Genomic DNA, 25,283 nt, shown 5'->3' on the forward strand with positions numbered 1-25,283 from the left:
CATGCTCTTTCTTAGTAACTTACAATCCTTATAGGCTTTTTTTAGCTTTTAAATGTTTCTTAGCATCCTTCGGGCATGGTGCTCAAGCATTATGGACAATAGAATCCCATGTCTCTGTGTGTGTGTGTGTGTGTGTGTCTATATGCTAGCATCTTTTTCAATCGTCTATTACATGGATATGAATCCTTGACGTTATTAGGGAGGGATACCCTAATATGTTTTTCAAGTTTTTAAGTTCAGATTTATTTGATTTATTTACCATGTTTTGTCATAACAGAAACAAAAATGTGTCTCCAGTTTGTAACAAACCAGTATAAAAGACTCTTTTAACATATCCCCATAGCCTTGTTTCCACTAAGGACCTTGTATATTGCTGAATTTTGTTTAGAAGCCTCAAGTTTCATTGGTCAAACTTTGTTTTTGTTCTTGGTTTTATAAAATGGTTAACTATTATAGGCCAAGTTTCAAGCCTTCAACCTAAATTTAAAGGAGAAGGAAAGGTCTATTTAATTGGGGCTTTCCAAAAGTTAGGAAGCCCTAAGTGATTATATCTATACTTACCTTACACCCTGGGCCGGTGCTCCGATCAGCAGAAAACTGCACCGGGCCAGGGGTTCTTCCAGGGAGCACCATGGAGCGATTGGCTTCCATCTTCTTCAAATTTCCCAGGGCAGAATTTCCCACACGCAGTAGAATTAAAAAGCCAACTTCTTCATTAAAGTTTGGCTTTTTACACTTCTGTGCATGCGCACCCGAACAAACAAAGAAGGAAGACGATCGCTCCATGCTGCTCGCTGGAAGAACCCCCAGACCGGTGCAGTTTTCTGCTGATAGGAGCACTGGCCCAGGCTGTCGGATAAGTAGACACACACTCACTTGGGGTGCCTAACTTTTTGCACCCCCATGTAAATGGAGCTTTTCCTTCTCCTTTAAGGTGATAATTTCCTGTGTATTTCTTTTTTGTGCCTTCAGCCTTAAAACTTTTGTAGATTATTTCTCTAGTACAGGTATAGGATCCGTTATCAAGAAACCCATTATCCTGTCATCCAGAATTACGGAAAGGTCGTCTCCCATAGACTCCATTTTATCCAATGAATCCAAATTATTACCTTTGTCTCTGTAATATTAAAACAGTACCTTGTACTTTATCCCAACTAAGAAATAATTAATCCTTATTGGAAGCAACACCAGGCTATTGGGTTTGATTAATGTTTAAATGATTTTCTATTCGACCTAAGGTATGAAAATCCAAATTACAGAAAGATCTGTTATCCGGAAAATCCCAGGTCACGAGAATTCTGGATAATAGGTCCCATACCTGTACTAGCAAAATGGTTCAGAGAATGTAACATAATAGTTCTTATTTACTTCTTTTTTCTGGTAAAGGCACAGCAATACATTTTTTTCCAGACCAGCTCCCAACGCAATCACCACCGAAACCGGAATTGATTCCATTTTTACTTGGGGGTGTCAAAAATTGGGCACCCCAAATTGATCTCATGTACTTACCTGATACCCTGGGCCAGTGCTCCTATCAGGAGAAAACTGCACTGGCCCAGGGTTATACCAGTGAGCACCACGGAGCTCTTCTTCCGGCTTCTTCTTTCTTCGAATTTCCCAGGGTGCTCCGTGGTGCTCACTGGTATAACCCTGGGCTGGTGCAGTTTTCTGCTGATAGGAGCACTGGCTCATTGTGTCAGGTAAATAAATACAATCACTTGGGAGTGCCTAACTTTTGGCAACCCCACGTATAACAGGACCTTCCTTCACCTTTAAAATAGGAAACAAAAAAAAATGTTTGGTGGCTACTCTGTACCGATAAAGTGCAGCATTTTAATTAAACAGGGCGAAAAAATTATGCTGTTTATGTTTAAGTAAAAACTGAAAATAATTATTAAAACACTCTATTTCACAGCAAGATAATGTATGCAATTATGTATGGTAACTTTCTACCAAGTTCATGTATTTAGTAATCAGTTCTTTTATTGAGTGTATTCAATAGTGGAGTCAGTTTCAAGACCCACTTAGTAGGGGCACTAATAGCTCAGCTCAATCTAGTCTGTGCCTGACTCGGGATATGGTACATTAATAATCTAATGTTGTGTGTACATGGATAGGACACTGGCTAAAGGATTGTGTACAAAGGGTGGTACTTAAAGGGCTGGTTCACCTTTAAATTAACTTTTAGTATATTATACAATGGCCTTTATTTTTCTTTTTTCTAGTTTTTGAATTATTTGCCTTCTCTTTCCAGCTTTCAAATGGTGGTCTCTGACCTCATCTAATAAACAAATGCTCTATAAGGCTACAAGTGTATTGTTATTGCTTTTTATCACTGATCCTTCTATTCACGCCTCTCCTATTCATATTCCAGTCTCTTATTTAAATCCGTGCATGGTTGCTAGGGTCATTTGGAGCCTAGCAGCCAGACTGCTGAAGCTGCAAACTGGAGAGCTGCTGAATAAAAAGCTAAATAACTCAGAAACCACAAATAAAAAATGAAAACCAACTGCAAATTGTCTCAGAATATCACTCTCTAAATCATAATAAAAGTTAACTCAAAGGTGAACAACCTCTATTATTGGAGAAGATGAACTCTTTCAAATCCGCTTGACTTTAGATTTAGTCATCACATGAACACTAGTTGGTGTAGCTAAGCGCTGTTGAATATGTGGAAAGCAACATGCCAACGCCCACACAGGTATAAATATAAATCTGCATATGAGGAATGAGCTTTATTAGAGTAAATGGAATATAAACCTTGCTTGTAAAGAAGTGATGTAAGTTACTTCCACAACCGATCTATCACTAGAGCGCATAGGATTCTATCTACATGTAGAAATGCATTACTTTAATTTGCATCAGCTCTTATCCATAAACAGGGAAGAGCCTGAGGTTATATAGGCATTGGACTGTATTGCCTCTTTCCTCTGCAGTTCAGTGTTAACTACACTTCACAAGTGCCTTGGCAATAAATCAACTGTTTTCTGTATAAGTAGATTAAAATGGTCCTACACAAGAGTGATTATTTCCACTTTGCACAATTAAATAAAGTGGCGTGTATATATTCGCGCTGACTGGTTAAGGATTTATGGCTTGAGTAGACCGGAATCGGCTACAATTTTTTATGTGGCTTTCTAATCGGATATTTGCTTACTATTCACTACTGGGCCATTGCGGGGTGCAACAGTAGTCATACTTTACTGTTCTGCTGGCTTTTTATGTTACTGATCTTGCTAATTATAAAACTGGAATTAAGGTACAGGTATGCAACCTGTTATCCAGAATGCTCGGGACTTCGGGTTTTCCAGATAATGGATTTTTTTGTAATTTGGACCGTCACACCCTAAGTTTACTAGAAAATCATGTAAACATTAAAAAAAACCTATAGGCTGGTTTATTATATCTTAAATGGAATCAAGTACAGGTATAGGATCCCTTATCCGGAAACCTGATATCCAGAAAACTCAGAATTACGGAATGGCTCCCATAGACTCCATTTTATCCAAATAATCCAAATTTTTAAAAATGATTTCCTTTTTCGCTGTAATAATAAAACACTACCTTGTACTTGATCCCGACTAAGATATAATTAATCCTTATTGGAAGCAAAACCAGCCTATTGGGTTTATTTAATGTTTCAATGAATTTCTAGTAGACTTAAGGCATGAAGACCCAAACTACGGAAAGATCCGTTATCCGTAAAACCCCAGGTCCCCAGCATTCTGGATAACAGGTGCCATACCTGTACAAGCTACGGTTTTATTACAGAGAAATAGGAAATCCTTTTTAGAAATTTGGATTATTTAGATAAAATGGAGTCTATGGGAGGCGGCCTTTACGTAATTCAGAGCTTCCTGGATAACTGGTTTCCGGATAACGGATCCCATACCTGTAGGTGTCTTTGCAAAACAAAGATCTTCGCCCAAAGAATTTCCAATTCTAGCCCCACCATAGAGCTTCCCATGATCGACTTTGTTTAGGATAGTCTTGTATGAAAGATTATATGCCACCTGTTAGACACAATCTACAATATATCACAACATATCACAATGTTATTGTGTGGGATCTGCTTACAATTTAAAGGGTAGAGAGCAGGTGTGCCAGAAAGTTCTCTAGGTAATATTGCTAATGGGTTCTTAATTGATAATCTGTTATTATGGATAAGCAACTGAGTGAAAGGATATTTTTCTGTAATGTTTGTGCTCTGTTCCAGAAGCCGTGACATACTAAATACATTATAGTCTAAACCAGGGGTAGGCAACCTGAGGCTCCAGAGCCTCATGCGGCTCTTCATCCTGCTTGCTGCGGCTCGGTCTTGCGGCTTTGCCTATCAGGTCGTCTATACAGCCCTCGCACCAGCTGGTAGCTGCTTGAGTGTGTGACTGGGGTAAGTTAACGGTTAGCTTACCGCAGCCGCCAGCAGGTGCGAGGGCTGTATAGACGTCCCAGGAGTGACAAGCAAGACCGAGCCGCAGCAAGATGATTCATCATGGTCCTTACCGCGTTCACAAACTCAAGACAATAGAGGGAAGATCAGCATTGAACTTCAAAAACAGAATTTACATTAAACAGATAAGAACACTAGCATTTAATAGGGCTATTCAGTGTTGAATTTATTTCAAAGTAGGCCTACACTTACACGCTGCACTTCTGTTTGTTGTATTCTGTTGTTGTAACAGTTAAAATTGAAAAAAGGTTAAAACTTTTAAAAGTTTATAATCTGTTTTATGTTTTGCGGCTCCAGACTACTTTTCTTTAGTGGAAAAGGGTGCAAAATGGCTCCTTTGATAGTAAAGGTTGCTGACCCCTGGTCTAAACTGATGAGTTTTCACATTTTTGTATGTATAATGAAGGCTCTGCATTTTTCTAGTAAAAGGTGAACGTTTAGAGTTTAGAGGGCAGCTTCTGAGTAATGGCATGGTTTTGTGTTGAGAAAAGCTGTAAAATCATTGCATTTTTGGCCAAAACAGAGCCAACTGAATGTGTTTCTTCCCCCCTAGCGTTGCTCAAGGCTATAATAAAGAACAAATAAGTAGGCTACAGAAAACTACAATGCCTTATGTTTATCTAGCTTTTTTTGTCTTTTTCTCATAACTTGGGTCATTCTATATCATGTTTCTAATACAGGTACTTTTTTGAAAACGTGTGGGTTTACTGGTTACTTGTAAACACCAGTAGAATCTCCGTCATTCATTCAGTGATCATACCACTCCTTAGGAGAACGAAACTCCCCACGATGTTAAGTCCCCACTGGCCCCCCTCCCTGCCTCCCCCCCCTACACAGACTTACCCTAGAATTCCGTCCCCTCTTGAAATACTGACCGCAATGCAGAGTGAGCGTAGCGGAGCTCACAGGCATCATCTTCTGGCGATTTGGTAATCTTCGTGTCTTCTTCCTCCCCTTCGGCAATTTGAGTCTCTTTCATCGCATGCACAGTTGTCGCAAACAGGAAGATTGCTCCAACTGCACGTGAGCCATTACGCCTCTCACTTCATGAAGATTACAGAAGAGAAGAAGATGGTGTCCTTGAGCTCCGCTGCTCGCGCTCAGCATGTTCTGTCACTATTTCAAGAGGGGGCAGAATTCTGGGGTAAGACTGTGCAGAGGGGAGACAGGGAAGGGGGCCAGTTGGGACTCAAAGGAGAACTAAACCCCCCCGTTAATCAAAAATCCCCATCCCCTTCCGTCCATTGCCCCCCTCACTGCTTTCCGGCGCCATCTTCTGTATCTTCTCTTTCCTTGCGGAAGTGAGCACTGGCACGGAGCTTTTTCGCCCATGCACAGTTGGGACCATTCTGGTATTCGTGCCTGCTGCGCATGCGGTGAAAGCTCCGAAGATTGCCAAATCAAAAGAAGAGTATCCGAAGATACAGAAGATGGCACCGAAAGCTCTGCTTCGCTACTCTGCATAATTATGCCAAGGTACTTGACAGGGATACTTTTTCCACTGAGTTACTAAGGAGGCCAATGGATGCAAGGAGATGGGGATTTTTGATTAACGGGGTTTTAGTTCTCTTTTAAGCTGGCCATAGACGTGCAGATATAGCCTTAATATCCCTATAGGAACGATTTTGCAGTGCAATCTCTCGACCTCCCACTAACTATTCAGATCAAATAAAGTAGTTTGAGAACAAATCAGACAATATTCTGCCCATGATAGCAATCGTATGAAAGTTAAGTCCATCAAATTCTAGTGACAGTCTCCCATTGATATTGTCAGCAATACATGCAGAGATATTATCAGTAGCCGACAAATCTTTTAACCTGATCGACTAAACTACAGAAAAATGTCGGGAACACTACACACTCCGAAAATCGCCTGAAAAGAAGATTGGTACGATCTAATCTTTGCGTCTGTGACCAGCTTTAGCCCGGCTCAGCAACTTATCTGCCAGTGTATGGAGCACCCAGATGGGCCTCCACACATGGTCCGAAAATCATACGAAACTTTGATTCGTATGATTATATCTTTGCGTCTATGTCCAGCTTTATTGTTTCATAGCATCTGGGACCCCCCCACCAAAGTTCAGCCTAAGCAGTCATGTTAATGAATTCCTACTTGCCAGCTCACCTCGTCTCTTAAAGCATCTCTTTCCCAATTACAGTGACACTGTGGGTGGGGGTAGTAAGGGTATAAACATGTTATCTGCTAGGTAATGCTTTATAAATATGCATTTAGGCTGTATAAATGTTCAACATAAGTCTTCTTTATTGTACTCCTCTTTAGCCAGGGTGTATATAGCTTGTATACTGACCGTTATACCCTCAAAAAATACCCTAGGTGTATGTGTGCAATAAAAGAAAACTTTTAAATGTTTTAACATCCTTACCCCATCCTTTTGCATGCATGTACTCTATTAGCCATGTTGGTGGGTTTCTTTTACAAAGTAAGGATCTCTGTGTAATAAAGTAAGATAAAGAGTAGTAAGGCCATAATATAAATCTTGTCACTGACCCCAAGATATCACCATGTTGAGAGGCAGGTCTAAAAGGCAAATCATTTGAAGAAACACACAATAAAAAGCCAAGCTGCACAGTAGTTTAGATAGGATTAATTATCCAAAAAACCCTTATCCACAAAGCTCTGTATTTTGGGAAGGTGTCTCCCACATACTCCATTTAAATTAAATGATTCAATATTCTAAAAAATATTTCCTTTTTTTCCTATAATAACACAGTACCTTCTACTTGATCCCATCTAAGTTATAATTAATCCTTATTGTTGGCAAAACAACCCTATTGGGTTTTATCAATGTTTAAATGAGTTTAAGCAAACTTAAGGTATAAATTTCCAAATTACAGAAAGATCCCTAATCTGTAAAAACCCCATGTTCTGAGCATTCTGGATAACAGGTCCCATACCTGTAACTAATATCTGCATCATATGAAGTTAATTTGAAGGTGAACTATAAATAATATTACTTCCCTCATACTTCATAGTTGGTTGGGGGATGAATAACCCTAGTTCTCTATATCTGAAACCCTGACCTTTTCATGTCTCCAATTTGTTTATGCTCAGAAAGCTGCAAGAAAGCAATGAGAAGATGCAGGCACTGCATGAGCTTCAGGCACAGAATGCTGATAATGAACAGAAAATTAAGGTGGGTGTGAAGAATGGCTCTGGATGTCTTAGCTCTCCACATTGCCGTCACACCAAGTCTGATCCCATTATCGTCGCCTTTAATGTACAATCCCATATACATGTTCCTTTCCCATAGAGTCTGGAGCAGAAACTGTCAGCCCAGGAACAGGATGCTGCCATTGTGAAGAGCATGAAATCTGATTTGACCAAACTGCCGAAACTGGAAAGAGAATTACAGCAGCTCAGAGACGAGAATGCCTATCATAGGTAATGGAATATTGATAATACTGTGACTTGTGCTAATCGTTAAGTGGGCTTGAAAAACTCTAGTAAAATATTATCCCGAAGAAAGCAATACTTATTAAAATACAAATCTACAAACCAAATCTGAGGCTCTATATTAAATGCTTTTATATATAGTTATAATCAAAGGCATTGGTTGCTTGTTTGTATCGGACATTTACAAACTATTTCCTGACATCACGGGCCATATCCCTTAAAGGGATAATTTCTTCCCTAGTATTATAGTTCCTTAAAGGGGACCTGTCACCCAAAAAAATTATTAAAAATCCTATTTTATCACATTAGTCAAGCAAAATGAACTTAAATTACACTATATAAATTATTTGAATCTTGTTTCCTTCAGTCTGGGAATTCAAAATGATAGCAAACAGGCAGCAGCCATTTTGTGCACACTGTTATTAAGGAAAGCCTTGCATCATCTCAGAATCTTGTTTGTGCGCCAGAATGGGGGACCCGATGTCCAACCCCATGTCCTGGCTACACAATTAAATGGTAAAGAGAACGGGAGAATGTGTGGAGAGCAGTGACATCTAAGAAGTGCTGAATGGAAAGTGAAAGTAATTGTCTGCCCCGCCTCTATGCCCATGGCATAGAGGAGGGGCAGACAATATTTGATTGACAGCTGAGATTTTTAAATGAGTTTACAACAGCTATGAATGCTTTAATAAAAAATAGAAATTGTATTTCATGTTTAATTTGAAAAGGACTTTTATTATACAGATTTTTGTGTCTCGTGACAGGTCCACTTTAAGTTTATAAGGATGATCACTAGATTCTGTCTTGTTTTGTTTTGTTTTTGCTAGACTCATAAGTATGTGCTTCTCTTTGGTATACTTCCATAATGATTTAACAAACTAATAGGAGGCAACATAACTTAGGGACATGGATTTATAGGCTGTGTAACCATCCTGAAGCTTAATGACAAGGTTCAAACAAAACAGCATTGGAAAACTACCATGTATATAAGTATACATCACCTAGAGCAGTGCTGTCCAACTGGCAGCCCACGACCCCCTCTCCTTGTGTGGCCCCCACATGAAAGTATTTTTCTGTGAATGCTTACCTTGTGTAAGATTTAAAAGGTATCCATACAGAGATTAACTGACCCCTGCATTGTTTACACCTCAAATTGAGACTGCAACACCCTGTATTGTTCACACTTGCAATCCCCCTGTATTGTTCACACCTATAACACCCCTAAAGCTCTGTACTTTTCAAACCTCGCACAAATAGCTGGAGGGGCAGCAGCATTGTGTCACTGTACGAAGCACAGTATAAACTATTCATCTTAAAGTGGTCTTGATAGTGTTGCCTGTCTCCTGCTGTATTCTTCCTTCCCTATGATCCCTGTTTGTGCCATATTCTGCCTTCCCTAGTTTATTTTTAAGCATTTGGAAATTGTTGTTAGGGGACTCCTAAGGTGTTTAATCATTTTGGCAGGGGTGGGTTCTGTGTTATCCACAGGGGAAGATAAGGAGGCATATGGATTAAAGGGTATGTTTTAATATGACTTAATTTTTTTCCATATGAGTGATGAGTACGATCCCTGCATTAAAGGAACATTTCAGTGTAAAAATAAAAACTGTATAAATAGGCTGTGAGAAATATAAAACGTTCCTAATATAGTTAGCCAAAAATGTAATGTATAAAGGCTGGAGTGACTGGATGTGTAACATAATAGCCAGAACACTACTTCCTGCTTTTCAGCTCTCTTGGTTTCCATTGATTGACTACCAGACAGTAACCAATCAGTGACTTGGGGCCACATGGGTCATAACTGTCGCTTTTGAATCTGAGCTGAATGCTGAGGATCAATTGCAAACTCACTGAACAGTTATGTCCCATTTGGTCCCCCTTCAAGTCGCTGACTAATTCAGAGTTATAGAGCTGAAAAGCAGAAAGTAGTGTTCTGGCTATTATGTTAAACATCCACTCACTCCAGCCTTTATACATTACATTTTTGGCTGACTTTATTAGAAACATTTTTTATATTGCACAGACTATCTATTTGTATCTAGTTTTTTTTTTTCACACTGAATTGTTTTGGTATGGTAGGTCGTGGATATGGTCTTAAGTTATTTTGCTAACGTGGCTGTGGTTCAAAAACAGGGAGTGGTCTACACTGGCTTCCATTATTGGACCTCCACCATATAGGCCAGAAAAAAACCAGCCCTCGGTACCACAAAATGTGGACAGCACTGATTCAGGAACATTCATGCTGCCAAATGTGACACTTTCATAGACCAACCTCCATTGGGCTATGTGTAGAGTCATGTGTCACTTCTAATTATCATTACTAGGATAATGAACAGCTCAGCCAGAGCCAAATGCAGGTTTATAGATCTTGCTACAGATCATCCTAGTTTAGCCAGTTATGTGTTATACATTTCTGGACATTTTGTGATCCATTATTCTCTCCCATTGTTTAGAGAAATGAAAGAAAACAATGCATTGCTTAAAGAGGAAGTAGAGGGTCTGCGCCGAGCTGCAGAACGCTTTAATAAAATGAAAGAAGACCTGGTGGGATCGGAAATTGAGAAAGAAGTAAGTGCGAATAGCAGCAACCAAGCTGGTAATATGGTCATAAAAGAATTCCAAATAGAATTTTAGTGTGTATATCACTGCTCCTTGGTAGTTTGAAGTTATGAGGGTTCATTGCATGTACAGGTGTGGAGAGCTTATATATTTAAAGAGACATTGCTATCCTTTTGAATATTGTATCCATAGTGTACTCAGAATATTCAGTTTAATTTCATCTGCTTCATAACTAGTGATTTTCTTTTACATTGGAGGTATAATTAGCTCTGTGCAGTGACTTTGCCCTCCCTCTTTCTGTTGATGGTAATTATTCAGTCTTTATTAATTATTCAACTGTGCTGAGGCAACATGCTCTATGCCCCTGTTCAAAAGAGAATGAAACCCAATTATGAAAATTAAAACCCCTCTCCTTTCTAAAACGACTAACACCCAGCACTGCCACATTTGCCCATGCCTATTAAAGGAGTGTTTCACCTTTAAGTTAACTTTTAGTTAAGAATTACTAATTCTAAGATTTCCGTTGGCCTTCATTTTCTTTTTTTTTTTATAGTTTTTAAATTATTTGCCACCTTCTGACTCTTTGCAGCTTTCATATGGGCGTCACTGACCCTATCAAGAAAAACAAATCCTCTGTAAATGTACAAATGTTTTGGTATTATTACTTTCTGTTAGTCGCTTTATATTTAGGCCCTCTCTTATTCATATTCCAGTTTCTTATTCAAATCAATGCATGGTTGCTAAGTTCAAACGGCAGAGCTGCTGAATAAAAAGCTAATCAACTCAAATGGAAAAATGAAAATTGCACATGTAGGGCAACCCTTGGCACTTTCCTTTATGTTAGCGTGAAACGATCTGCACGGGTACAAGGCATTTTAATTACTCTATGTGTTATACCCTTTTGTGTTGTTTCTTCAAATCCAATCATTCGTATCATTTTATTTTTTGATTTCCAGCAACTGGTAAAGAAGCTGAAACTTTGGGAGAACCTTGAGCATACAACTGGATTAAACATAAGGTTTGAACTAACGTTTCCTAATGATGTATACTGAGGTGTTTTGCTGTTTATTGCTCAGAATCGTTCATATCGCCCTGACATTTGTATGAATACACCCTGGAATAATTTCACGCGTTCTCTGTATTCGTTTTATTTGGAATTCATTTCTGCTGTAGACTTTGCTAGCTATATTCAACGCTTCGCTGCTTCCACCTAAAAACTGGATTTTGTTTTCTGTTTAACATCTCTTATTTCTTTGTCCGCAAGTCTTTTTCAAATGGAGTGTGAAGAGTTGAGTTGAATAATTTGCAGCGGAATGAGTTGCCTTTCAAAAGAATTAATTCCATTTCTCTAGATGTTGAGTATTTTATTGGAACATATATAAGCTTAAGCAACATGAAATTGTAACATTTAGCTGGATTTAGTCCCCCGTCTAAGCAGAAAGCAATTTACTGTGGAACATTTTACAAGCAGAACCTTTTAAACTCTGTATATATAAAGTTATACTTGCTTTTAAATGACTTTTCTTTGATTACCAGCTGTCAGGCAGCAAGCATTCTTTACAATCAACTAAAGAAAAACTCCCTAACAATCCCCACCTCTAGAGCTCTCTTTGGATGGTTCCATATAGAGTTTACAGCAGCACTAGTATTAAAAAGGGGAGATAATGGCACAGCAGAAGAATAGGAATCTCTTCTAGGATAACCGGTGTAGGTAGTACAATTGATGATTCGGTGGCATGTTAGAGCGTAACTCAGTTCAACTGAACACAGACAATATTAATACTATGTTTTTATAAATATGATGGTTTTCGAAGTGAGTTAATTTAGTGAGAACTTGGAAAATATCCATATCTAACACTGCTCACCCAAAACGAAGTAAGGAGGCATCATGCAGTGAGGATGAAATTTAGTAGCAGCAGCAACTGTGCATCTGCTAAAGCTTGGGCAAAAGTTCACCATTCACCAGTACCATAACCCTAAACATAAGGCCAAAGTAACAATGCGAGTGGTTTAATCATTTAATTAATAAGTTACTGAGAAGTTTCATGGCCTTATAAAAACACAAAGTATTTTTATACAGGTCCTGGAACTCCCAAGTAACTTCTAATATCCTCATATTTGGCAACTAGGGGTACTTTATTTATTATAATACACAAGTTTCAGTGAGTCATGTGACAGAAATGACATCAGAACTCACTGTTTATAACTGATGACATCAAAACTCAGGGGGGCTCATTTATCAACACTGGGCAAATTTGCCCATGGGCAGTTACCTATAGCAACCAATAAGTGATTAGCTTTTTAAAGCCAACTGTAAGAAGAACAATGATTGCAGCGATTTGATTGGTTGCCATGGGTTACTGCCCATGGGCAAATTTGCCAAGTGTTGATAAATGACCCTCACTATTTATAAGGATATAATACACAAAAGCCATGAATATCTTGTAAATTATATCCGAATAAATGGTGAGTTCTGATGTCATCAGTTATAAACGGTGAGTTCTGATGTCATTTCTGTCACATGGCTCACGGAAACTTGTGTATTATAATAAATTACCCCCGCAAAATATGAGGATATTCAAAGTTCCATGACCTGGCCTTCAGCCTCGTGTTTTTATATGGTCATGAAACTCCTCGGTAACTTATAATATCCTTATAATTTACAAGAGGGGGTACTTTATTCACTATGTAATTTACAAGATATTCATGGCTTTATTATATATGAATATTTCCTTTTTAATTACTGTTAATGTCTTTTTCCATGGTTCATTATAAATGCTGGGCAAGTTCATGATATCAGACATTCTAAATCTTAATGAAGGAAACAAGTTTTTGAAGTAGAAAGAGATTAAAAAAAAAGCTAAAAACCCCAATATGAAGCAATCGCAGAAAATGTTTCATAAAGCCAATTGTTTCCTAAATTGGAATTTGAAGAAACTGGTGATTTAACAGTAAATTACTTTTGCCTGTTTGGTGCTCATAATAAAATCCAATTGTAATGGTTCCATATGTATTTACGATCCTTGTCGTAATCACAGGCATCTGTCATTTTGCCCCCCCCACTCTTCCCATGAAGTACTCCCGTGCCCGACTCTGTGTCTCATTGGCTGATGGCGCTGGTACGCCGCGTATATTCATAACTGTCCGTGTCTCATCATAGCACTTAAGTGACTTTAGCTTAAAAAATAAATAACTGGCGTTTAAGCTCTTACTTACCTCAAGCTGTTCCTGTTTAATGAAGTCGTTTCGCAGCTGGAGGGAAATGGAATGAGTGACACGTTCTTGCTCAAGTCTAATAACATCTTCATTTGGAAATTAGGCTTTTTTTACCCTGGAAAAAGCCAGCGAGATGTTGATTAAGCTGCCTAATGTTGAGCAATTGTTAAGCCGGAATATATTGTTTATTAAAGAACAGCATTAAGGAAAAAAGCTAATTGCCCCCAAGGACATAATTTATGACTGTATTTTGAATAATTTGCATTAGTCGGGTTTCACACTGCGACTTCTAAAATGCACCCAATGCACATTATTACTTACTCGGCTTGTGAGCGCACAGTTATTTGGAAGTTAAAGGTATACCTTTGTCTGCTGAGGAAAATAAAAGTATGCTGCACTTCAGCGTGAAGGAGAAGCGGTGATTAGTATGGACAGCTCTGCGCTGCGCCCCCAAACAGGTGTTATGGGGGATTGAAAGGGTCCCTTTGCAGCTGTCACAACCTCTGCTGCTATGAACAAGCTGTTGTGTAACTTTTCCACTTTACCTACATTCACATTGTGCTTTTCACTGAGTGAATTTGAATTATACAGTGAATGGGGTTGCTGTGAATGGCAGAATTTGCGATACCATGGCCTGTAAAGTGTTAAAGAAAAACTATACCCCCAAAATGAATACTTGAGCAACAGATAGTTTATATCACATTAAGTGGCATATTAAAGAATCTTACCTAACTGGTATATTTACGTAAATATTGAAATTTTACATCTGTTATCTTACCACTAGATGTCAGTCTTTTCACTTTATTTAGCTTTGCTCAATGCCTTACATTACTTAGTAAATTAATTTATGCTTAACTGAGGGTAAAGGATTTTTTTTTTGTTTTTTTTTTCGTATAAGGGTTAGGGCACACCTGGAGATTCGGAGAGATTGTTGCCCGGCGACTAATTGCCTCTTCTTTGGGGCGACTATTCTCCCCGACTGCTTCCCTGTGTCTTCCGCCAGCTTTAATGAAAAAATGCATGCGCCAATGCACTTGCGGCACCCGAAGTTTCCCGAAGTTTGAACTTCGGGCGACTTCGGAAAACGAAGCACCGGGAGAGCATTGGCGTAGGCGTTTTTTCATTAAAGCTGGCAGAAGACACGGGGAAGCAGTTCGGGGAGAATCTCCAGGTGTGCCCTTACCCTAAAGAAACCCACTTTTAAAAATATTAGGTATATATTTGTGGCTCTTAGGTAAAAGAGCCACAAATCCTTATGTCGCAACAGTGGTCTTGGATGTTCATCTCTTATTTTACCAGAAAAGAAGGGTTTATCTACATCTGTAATTTGCTGTGGTCAGGGAACAGCTATATTGTACATGGGAGCATGTTTAGGTTCTTAGTGGGAGACATTGTTGACATTGCAGAAAGGATGAGTGCAATAGTTTTAACTCCCAGTTTTCTGAATCTAGTGCTGGTCATTATCTGTATTCTCTTGGCAACAAGCCTGTATTCTGAAAATACAACCACATTCTTTGTGATATTAAATACTAGGGATGCCCAGAATCCACTGTTTTAGGATTCAGGTAAATCCCGAATCGTTTGTGAAAGATTTGGCCGAATACCCAACTGAATCCGAATATATATTATATTAGGCGGGAAAGTGAACCGCACACTGTTTGTTCAATGTTTGATGTCCCTGTTTGTGTGACGAAAAGTCGCACGATTTTTTAGAATCGGATTGGTTCAGCCAGGCACATGGATCCGGGCAAATCCAGTTGAAAAAGGCCCGAACCGAATCCTGTGCATCCCTATTAAATACACATTTACATAGGTTAACTTAAAATTAAGCATTTTCAATGTATTTTCTGTTACAGATGGGCAACTATATTATCTGAATGTAGCACTGTGGGTACATTCTACATCTCTCCTCAACTTCTGGCACTAGGGTGCTGATGGATTCTTGTAGTTTACAAGAGCAGAAAAACATGGGGGAATTCACAAAAGTGGTGATGTGGAGATAAAAATTGACGGATTTTCACTTGTGTGAAATTGTATTTTAAAAAGATTTTCAGATTTTGTCTTTCACATGACATTTTAACATTTTTCTTTTAATTTTTCTTTAGCTCTTACTAACCCTGTCAGTCTTTACAAATATATAACCAGTATATACTGTGTGTAAATGTGTTGAAAGAGCTTACCGCTGTACACAGTGGGCCCGGGTACATATGCCCAGACCTTCAGCAAGGGGAGCAAAATACCAGTATACTTCAAAAGAGGCTGGCACAAGCCTGGAACCCACGAAGCAGTAGAGCCGGAGTCAGATAGTAAAAGGTTAAAAAAGCTTCCATTTTATTTTTCCAAAAATTAAGAACCAAGGCCTGACATGTTTTGTGTCTACCAAGGACACTTAGTCATAGGCTGAACATTACATACACACTATTTAAAAGAAAAAATAGCCAATGGGAAGCACGTGGGCGGTGCTAGTAAATGTGTCACTCAGAAGAAAACATTCAAATCCAAGGATTCTTTGGACACACCCCCAATGCTAATGCATTACATAGGTTAACTTAATTAGGAAATACATAATACAAAGTATAAAGTACAAAATCAGTACTGGTCAACTGGGGGTGAATAGATTGGATAAAATGATATAATTGTATCCAACTCAAGTAATGCCTCATTCAATTGATTTGTTTGATGACAGGACCAATTCTGCTCTGTCCTGTCTATTTTAGTTGTATTTCTTCTTAAATGTTGTATTTTGAATCTTAAATGGGCATGCTACTGGATTGAGCTTACACAGTTGGGTTAGGGATAGGTTCTAGGTATGTAACTAGGCACATGCCCTCACCATTCTGTAAATTGTGATGGTCTTTACATGGCTCAAAATTTAGTGCTACTTTTAGGCTCAAAATGTTTTTTTGTAATATATTTTTGTGCGATGTTCTGTTAATTCAGCATGAATGTAGAATAACTGCTGCATGTTATGTTAAAAGAGAAGTTAACCTGTACTTTAATCGCATGGTTACAATTGACTACCCATTTTTGGGTGGAGATCCCCTTTTAAAGTCTATTTTGTGGCATGCTTCAATAAAGAACTTTTAAACAAAGTCCCAGGAGTGCGCTGCTATATTAAGGCACGCTTTGTATAAGATATCTGTATGCTTTTAATGTTGGGTCCAACACTAGCATGTGCCATTAATTCAATAGTGGAACTTTCTCTAATAACTATACACTAGAGAAAGTTCCACTTTCTCCCAACACACTGCCATTTAGTGTATAACTTGCCATAAGTTATACACTAAATGACAGTGTGTTGGGAGTTTCCTTAAATGAGAAGGATCTAGGGGTCTTTGTAGATAACAAGTTGTCTAATTCTGGGCAGTGTCATTCTGTGGCTACTAAAGCAAATAAAGTTCTGTCTTGCATAAAAAAGGGCATTAACTCAAGGGATGAAAACAGAATTTTGCCTCTTTATAGGTCCCTGGTAAGGCCTCATCTGGAGTATGCAGTTCAGTTTTGGACTCCAGTCCTTAAGAGGGATATAAATGAGCTGGAGAGATTACAGAGACGTGCAACGAAATTGGTTAGAGGGACGGAAGACTTAAATTATGAGGGTAGACTGTCAAGGTTGGGGTTGTTTTCTCTGGAAAAAAGGCGCTTGCGAGGGGACATGATTACACTTTACAAGTACATTAGACCTTTTTACCCATAAAGAGGATCATCGTACCAGAGGCCACCCCTTTAGACTAGAAGAAAAGAACGTTCATTTGAAGCAACGTAGGGGGTTCTTCACAGTCAGGACAGTGAGGTTGTGGAATGCACTGCCTGGTGATGTTGTGATGCTGATTCAGTTAATGCCTTTAAGAATGGCTTGGATGATTTTTTGGACAGACATAGTATCAAAGGCTATTGTGATACTAAGCTCTATAGTTATAGGTATGGGTATATAGAATTTAATTAAAAGTAGGGAGGGGTGTATGTATGGATGCTGGGTTTTCATTTGGAGGGGTTGAACTTGATGGTCTTTGTCTTTTTTCAACCCAATTTAACTGTGTAACTATGTAACTGCAGAGCAGTTGATTGTAGGCAGTAGGTTATTGTGTGTTAAAAGCCCAGCAGAAGCCAGTTTCCCTTTCTCAAATATAGTCTGTAGGAATCTGAAGAGTTCGGTAGTTTATCTCTCAGGCAATCACCACATCTGGACACACTCATAATGCTCAAACTCAGAAGACAGATTTATTTGCAAGGTGCACCAAACTGCAGATTTAGCAATACGCCAAATCAGACAGGTCTGGACAGAGAATTCTGCCCTTCACACTTTGATTTTATACCCAGATCAAAACTTCAACATTTTTAGATTACCCATTTTACTTGAATCAATCTTATCGGTCATCTTAATTTTAATTTTATGTCGCATTTTATTATTGTTAAAGGGATACTGTCATGGGAAAAAAATGTTTTTTCAAAATGAATCAGTTAATAGTGCTGCTCCAACAGAATTCTGCACTGAAATCCATTTCTCAAAAGAGCAAACCGATTTTTTTTATTCAATTTTGAAATCTGACATGGGGCTAGACATATTGTTAATTTCCCAGCTGCCCCAAGTCATGTGACTTGTGCTCTGATAAACTTCAATCACTCTTTACTGCTGTACTGCAAGTTGAAGTGATATCACCCCCTCCCTCCCCCCCCAGCAGCGAAACAAAAGAATAATGGGAAGGTAACCAGATAACAGCTCCTTAACACAAGATAACAGCTGCCTGGTAGATCTAAGAACAACACTCAATAGTAAAAACCCATGTCCCACTGAGACACATTCAGTTACATTTAGAAGGAAAAACAGCAGCCTGCCAGAAAGCATTTCTCTCCTAAAGTGCAGGCACAAGTCACATGACCAGGGGCAACTGGGAAATTGACAAAATGTCTAGCCCCATGTCAGATTTCAAAATTGAATATAAAAAAAATCTGTTTGCTCTATTGAGAAATGGATTTCAGTGCAGAATTCTGCTGGAGTAGCACTATTAACTGGTGTGTTTTGAAAAAAACATGTTTTTCCATGACAGTATCCCTTTAAGCATCATTTGTTACAAAGCAGATTTTTATGCTTTAGCTTGTCTAGACATAACTTCTCCTTTTTCTTATATGATTTATTGTCTGAATTCTAGGAGCTTTTTATGTACCAAACAAAACAATTTCAGTTCCTATAACATTTTGTTACACTAGCAAGCAAGAATTTTAATCTTAACCCATTACTAGGCAACTTTGTCAGCTTGACCTGGCTTGAGGCCCAGTTAGTATATTCAATCTTACCAGATCTGTACCATATCTAGCTCATTACTGGCTATAACACATTCAATCTAGTTCTTGCACCATAACAACACAGATAGACCAAAGCTTGTTTTTACATAACATGACACAGTTTTTATTTTAATGGAGTAAGGTGGTGTAGTAATATAGTAGAGTCATATGGTGGACCATCTGAGCCAAAAGTCTAGGTTAAGCTTTGCACCATCTTTATTTTACAACAATGTTGCTTCTCTGATTTTACATGGCCTAGGAATGTTTTTTTTCATTCATAATATTGCTCATGTTTGCTTTATGAAAGGCCAAAGCCTCTCCAAATTTTTTCTACAGTCAGATGATTGTCTGAGACAGTTCCAGGGAACCCTGTATTCCTGAGTATGACCTTCTTGTCATCCAGGGAGATTCATTGCTTTTATTTCTCGGGAATCCAGTCTTCTAGTTTTATTGATTTGCACCCTACTGGTTTATTAGTTAACTTACATATCACTTGTCTGGGACCAGCTTTATTTTGTGGGTGGTAAGGCATCTCTGAACCCCAACGCAGAAGACAGCAGTGCTGAGTTTAGTTTGTACCTTGGCACTTTGTTTCCGGATTGTGGAAAGAAATCCGAGTAGGACGAGCAAATCCACAGGTAGGTTCATTGACTCCAGGTAAAACTGACCCAAAGTGTATGAATTAGATTGGGACCTTAGACTCTGTTAGGGACTGATATGAATGATAATCTTTAAAATGCTGTGTAAATGTGTTGGCACTATACCAATAAAGAATAATAATCTGTCTCATACCTGGGCTCAGATTGCTGCGCTTCTGTCAACAATTGAACCTTTGGTTCGTTCACGGAGAGGATAATTCATCTTACACTATTGTTTATCTGTGCTCTGTTAGATACATGTCTGGAAGTTGTAATTAATCATGACTAGACATTAACTTTCACTATTAGCAGGAAACAAACACCTCTCTGCATATTAACACTCATGACTTTTTTTTAATATATAGTTAATTTGTAGAAAACTTCCAGATAATAAAAAGCATGCTTCCATTAAGTTTTGTAAAGGGAACATTTAATTATTTAGAAAAAAAAGTAAGAGATTTTTGGACACGTGAAGCATTTTTTAAATTGTATGATTGTCCATTTAGTTCTTTAAAGCTTTTGTCACATTTTTAGCCACTGAGTTTTTTGAGAGGTTATATGGACTTAGAATTTTGATCCATTTCTAGAGTGGTTTAAAGAACTACAAGTGTTTGGTGCTTTGTGAAATAAATCTTAGAGCATGCTGTCTTGAGCTTTAGCCAGTCCCCTGTGGGAGTGAGAGCACCACAAGCTGAAAGATGAAGATAATTTTATTCTAATGTTAATGAGTCACATTATATGAAAATTTGATCCATCCTGTAAAAAATAAGCCAGGCTTACTCAATGGGCTAACCTAAGCACTTGAGATTGTGGGTTGTCCATCAATTACCAACATAGAGGTAATTGGGTTGCTCAAAGTCTTCAGATGTTCCTATATAGTTGGATTATTTTTTTTTGCATTGCAAATATGTTTCCTTGTTAGCTTTGCTTGTTGGGCTAGATAGGGTTCAACATTGACCTTATTGACTATCTGTCTTAATAACTTTAGAGGCTTATCAATATGTTAAATGACCATTAAATCAATTATCATCTATCTGTAGATGACAGCAACTCCTAAAAAAAAATTGGCCATAACCTGGCAGTTCCTAAAGTGAGGTTTATCTTAGGTCCTGTGAGCTACATAAGAGGTTTGAGAAGGTACAATAACCTCTTTGACCTAAGTAACATCCAGTGGTAGTACAGGCCATTTGTAGCAGATGCTTTCTCAGCCCAGGTGGAATAGGCTATACTTTGTAAGCTTAGCTAGAGGCAATTAAATTCTCTAATAGCTTACTTGTGAGGTGAGTGAGTCAGCTAGGTTTTATATATAAAATATTAGCAATTTTAAAAATTAAAATGGACTATCCTTCACATGCGTGAATTACAAAAGTCAAGGGGCAAGAGGGGGAACATGCTCGGGGAAGTACCAGGTATATATTTACCACTGGCTTTTAATGAATCAGGCCTTGTTTCCATGTGTCTGTGTTCCCTTGATTGAGAATTAATGGTGGCATATAGCGTAGCTTAAAAAAAATCAGTTTTGTAGGCAATATTGAATAAGCGTTGAGCTAAAAGTTAAAATCTTTAAAAAGACTTGTTCATTGGAGCTCCCTATAGATCTGCTATGGTCTCTCCTTGTCCGTGAAGGGTGAGTGTTTTCCCAATTGTCTCTGCCAGTAGTAGAGGGACAGCCAATCACAGACCTGCAATCAGACACGCAAATACAGGCTTCAGTTCCCTATCAGGTCAGTCTAGCTGCTGATTAGTTCCTGTCTTATAGTGCAGTTTGATGAGTTCCCTGCACAGCCTGGGAAATGAGGCAGCAGGAAGTGGAACAGATGGGCAGGGCTAGTTGCTGCTTGCAGAAACCAACCTAAAACACTTTATTTATTTTTAAGCACGCTCCTTCTATATTTAGACGATGTGCACTGACACTTTAATTTCCATTATATTCCATAACTTGCCCCCTCTAATTGCCATGAACTACGCATGCCAGCAACGTGAATATTCCTGGTAATATAGAATTCTTCTGGAGAGCCGTGTGGCTCACGTACATTGTGTAGGAAGCAGACAAGGATTCTGCAAATAGAAATACTAAATCTAGACGCTGGTGTTATCAGCATTGTACTTGGCTAACATTTTATCAATAGATAGTATCAAAGCAATTTGCCTCCACAGTCTAGTGCTGATTGCTGCAAGAGGCTGTGACAAAAGGCAGTTTAATGAGTAAAAAGGAAAGGAAATGTACAGAGAGAATGGGGGAAAAGCTGATTCTGGAATTAAAGAAAAAGGGAATATTCGGGTCAGTGGTGCCAGAGGATAAAGAATATCTAAATTGATAAACAGCATGTTCTCTTAAATGTTATTTCAGATTCATCTGCACATTTTTTTTGGTGCCAGAGTTTCACAAAGCAAGTCCATAGCAAGTTATGCCCCTGTCTCAGCAGAGAAACCATTTAACTTGGTAATTACAATGTTTAACAGCAATCAGGAGGGATTCAGTTATGGATTTTCTAGAGAAGCATTTAATTCTGTTTTTCTCCTTTCTACTTTCTTTATTCTTCTCTCTGTATTCTCCTCTCATGGCAGGCTTTATTAAAACGGTGATCCGTCATATCATATATTATATCTGTCCTATGCAACTCTAATTGTACTCCTGATGGACTTCTTTAACTTTAGTTGTCATCTTCCAAGGGACTGGTAGCATGAAGGACCTTCTTTGGTACAAGCTAGCAATTTGGTCCTCATTCTTCTTTAGGAAAAAGTTGCATTTTCATTATTCATGCAAACCATTTTGTTTTTGTAAAGTGCCAATATAAGCATAAGCCCAATAAATATGCCAAATTCTGGAAAATGTTCTACTTGTTTGAATTTTAAACATATCTGTACTTTTGTTTTTATTTGGTGCAGTAAAGAACAAGGTATAACTAAAATGAGTTTAATTTCATTCTATTGCTGAATGAATGTGATTACTAGTGATGTGTGAGTCAGCAATTGGTGAACTCATGATGACACTTCCAGGAGCCAAAGTCTACTCATAGGTGTGGAGCACAGTCATGTCTGTTACTGCACAAACGATTTGCACCACCCACCGTGGAAAGCAAAGGTCTTAGAATCCATCTCTTCACAATAGAACTAGGTATGGAAGGGGTTGCATTACCCTGAGCCTAAGGGTGTTGGAAAATTGTTCTTATGGGTATCATTTTTATTAAATTTATTCTATGGAATCGGGTATGTCTATATTGAAATAAAAAATACATATATATATATTTGAAGGTTCGTATAGTATTTATGCACCTTTTCTACATAAGCCAACTGAATGAGCTCCGACTGAGTATATTTTCCTGTACAGGTATGGGACCTGTCATTCAGAATACTCCAGGCCTGATGTTTATAAGATATGATATTTATATGATAAAACTAATTTTATTTTTTATGGCCTTGAGTTTTTTTCGTGAGCATTCTCAAGGGAAGCTCAGCAACTTCTGGAGACAGGCAGGTTGCTTGCCCGCTTTGCTTGAAGAGAAGCCTGTATTCTAGGGAAAGCCTTAACAGAATTTCCTGCGTGGCCCAGTTCTGTCTAGTTTAATAAAGGCTCGTTACCTCGGGCAGTATTTCTTTCTTCCTTCATGTACAACCCTTTTAAATAATCAAGGTGAGACAAGCCAGGGCTCTCTGTTCCCTTCAGTGCTTACAATATCCAGACAGCTAATCAGCCATTGAGCTTATATCTGAGAATGTATAATGTGCTTGTGTATAATGTATGTATATGGAGCAAATTTAGCTGACACCATTCCGATTAGTAAATTGGTAACATTACAGATTCAGTCGAAGTGCATTCTCAGCATAATTCTCTTATGTGAGTAAAAACTGTAACTGTACATAATAGCCTCAGATTGGATGAACCATGATGAACTATATTCAGTGTTCTTGGTCACACTAGTTGAAGCAGTCCTAGAAAATTACAGCTTCTTACATTTACTGTATTTTACAGGGAATGTACCTGTATGGGAGTGCAAAGGAGTTGTTAGTAGAGGTTGTTAAGTAAATGTTTAGTATAATGTAGAGAGTGATATTCTGAGACAATTTGTAATTGGTTTTCATTTATTATTATTTGTGGTTTTTGAGTTATTTAGCTTTTTGTTCAGCAGCATTACCGTTAGCTATTTCAACAGTCTGGTTGCTAATGCCCAGCTTACCCTAGTAGCCATGCATTGCTTTGAATAAGAGACTGGTATATAAATAGAAAGATGAGTAATAAAAAGTAGCAAAAACAATACATTTCTAGCCTTACAGAGCTTTTTTTTAAGATGGGGTAAGCAACTCTCATTGAAAAGCTGGAAAGAGTCAGAAGAAGGCAAATAATTAAAAAAAACTATAGAAAATAATGAATACCAATTGAAAAGTTGCTTAGTATTGGCCATTCTATGATGCCCTCCATAATGTTTGGGACAAAGTCACATTTTTACAATTTAGACGTGATTAAAGTAAACATTTTTAATGTAAAGTTATTTGCATACATTTCAGTTTCGCCATGTAGAAATTAGATATTAGAAAACACTTTTTTTTATACAGTCACCTCATTTCAGGGCACCATAATGTTTGGGACAACTGACTTCACAGTGTTTGTGATTACTGTGTGGTGTGTCACATTGCTTTATTAGATACCTTGCGTCTACAATTTAGAGTCTGTAGTTACCATTGTTCAACAGGAGGAGAAAAGCTGTGCCAACAAAAGTCAGGGAAGCTGCTGTATTTTGAGGCTGAACAAGAATAAAACCATTAAAGACATTGGTCAAACCATAGGATGACTAAAATCAACTGTCTCTGTACTCCCAAAGGGACTGGTAGGCCAAGGAAGACCTCCAGTGCTGATGACAGAAGAATCCTCACTGTGGTAAAAAAAAAAAATCCTCCAATGCCTCAGTTCCAAAACACTCTTCAGGAGGCAGGGGTGTTTTTGTCAGACTACTATCCGCAGAAGACTTTATGAACAGAAATAGAGGCTGCAAGATGCAAGCCACTAGTTAGCCACAAAAACAAGATGGCCTGCATAATTCTGGAAAGAAAAAGGTGTTATGGACAGACAAAACCAAGATTAACCTGTATCAAGAGGACAGTGTGCAGACGAAAAGGAACTGCCCAAGATCCAAAGCATTCCAACTAATCTGTTAAATATGGCGGTGGGGGTGTTATGGCTTGGGCATGTATGGCTGCTACAGCTACTGTCACACTTATTTCCATTGATGATGTAACTGCTGATGGCAGTAGCACAATGAATTCTTAGGCATATAGAAACATCTTTTCTGCTTAAGTTCCAGTAAATGAATCTAAACTCATTGGACGACGCTTCCTTCTGCAACAAGATAATGATCTGAAATATATTGCTAAGACAACACGGGAGTATCTCAAAGCTAAAAAATGGAAAATCCTTGAATGGCCAAGCCTGTCACCTGATTTAAATCCAATTGAGCATGCCTTCAATATGCTGAAGAGGAAACATGCCCCTGAAACAAGCAGGAGTTGAAAGTGGTTGCAGTAGAGGCTTGGCAGAACATCAGAGATGTTACTCCACCTTGTGATGTCTATGAATCAAGGACTTCAAGCAGTCGTTGCATGCAAGGGATATCACTAAACATGACTGCTTTTCCTGTCTTTACCGGGCCCTCACTGGCTCAGCCTCACCCCTTTACCAGAGCAAAAACGAAATGGCTGCAAGCACTTCCAACCCTCAACGATGAGC

General features: G+C 38.4%; 1 protein-coding gene across 5 annotated transcripts in view; it reads left to right on the top strand.

Annotated features, from left to right (window-relative positions):
- mad1l1.L (mitotic arrest deficient 1 like 1 L homeolog) overlaps window positions 1-25,283 on the top strand; it is a 501,886-nt gene that overhangs the window by 11,779 nt on the left and 464,824 nt on the right. For all 5 annotated transcript variants that reach the window (XM_041575521.1, XM_018234121.2, XM_041575523.1 and 2 more), the window contains 4 exon segments: window positions 7,524-7,605; window positions 7,723-7,853; window positions 10,319-10,433; window positions 11,381-11,442. In XM_041575521.1, coding sequence (XP_041431455.1) covers window positions 7,524-7,605; window positions 7,723-7,853; window positions 10,319-10,433; window positions 11,381-11,442 — 390 coding nt within the window.

The sequence above is a fragment of the Xenopus laevis genome, chromosome 9_10L, assembly GCF_017654675.1.
Source record: "Xenopus laevis strain J_2021 chromosome 9_10L, Xenopus_laevis_v10.1, whole genome shotgun sequence".
NCBI classification, from domain to species: Eukaryota; Metazoa; Chordata; class Amphibia; order Anura; family Pipidae; genus Xenopus; species Xenopus laevis.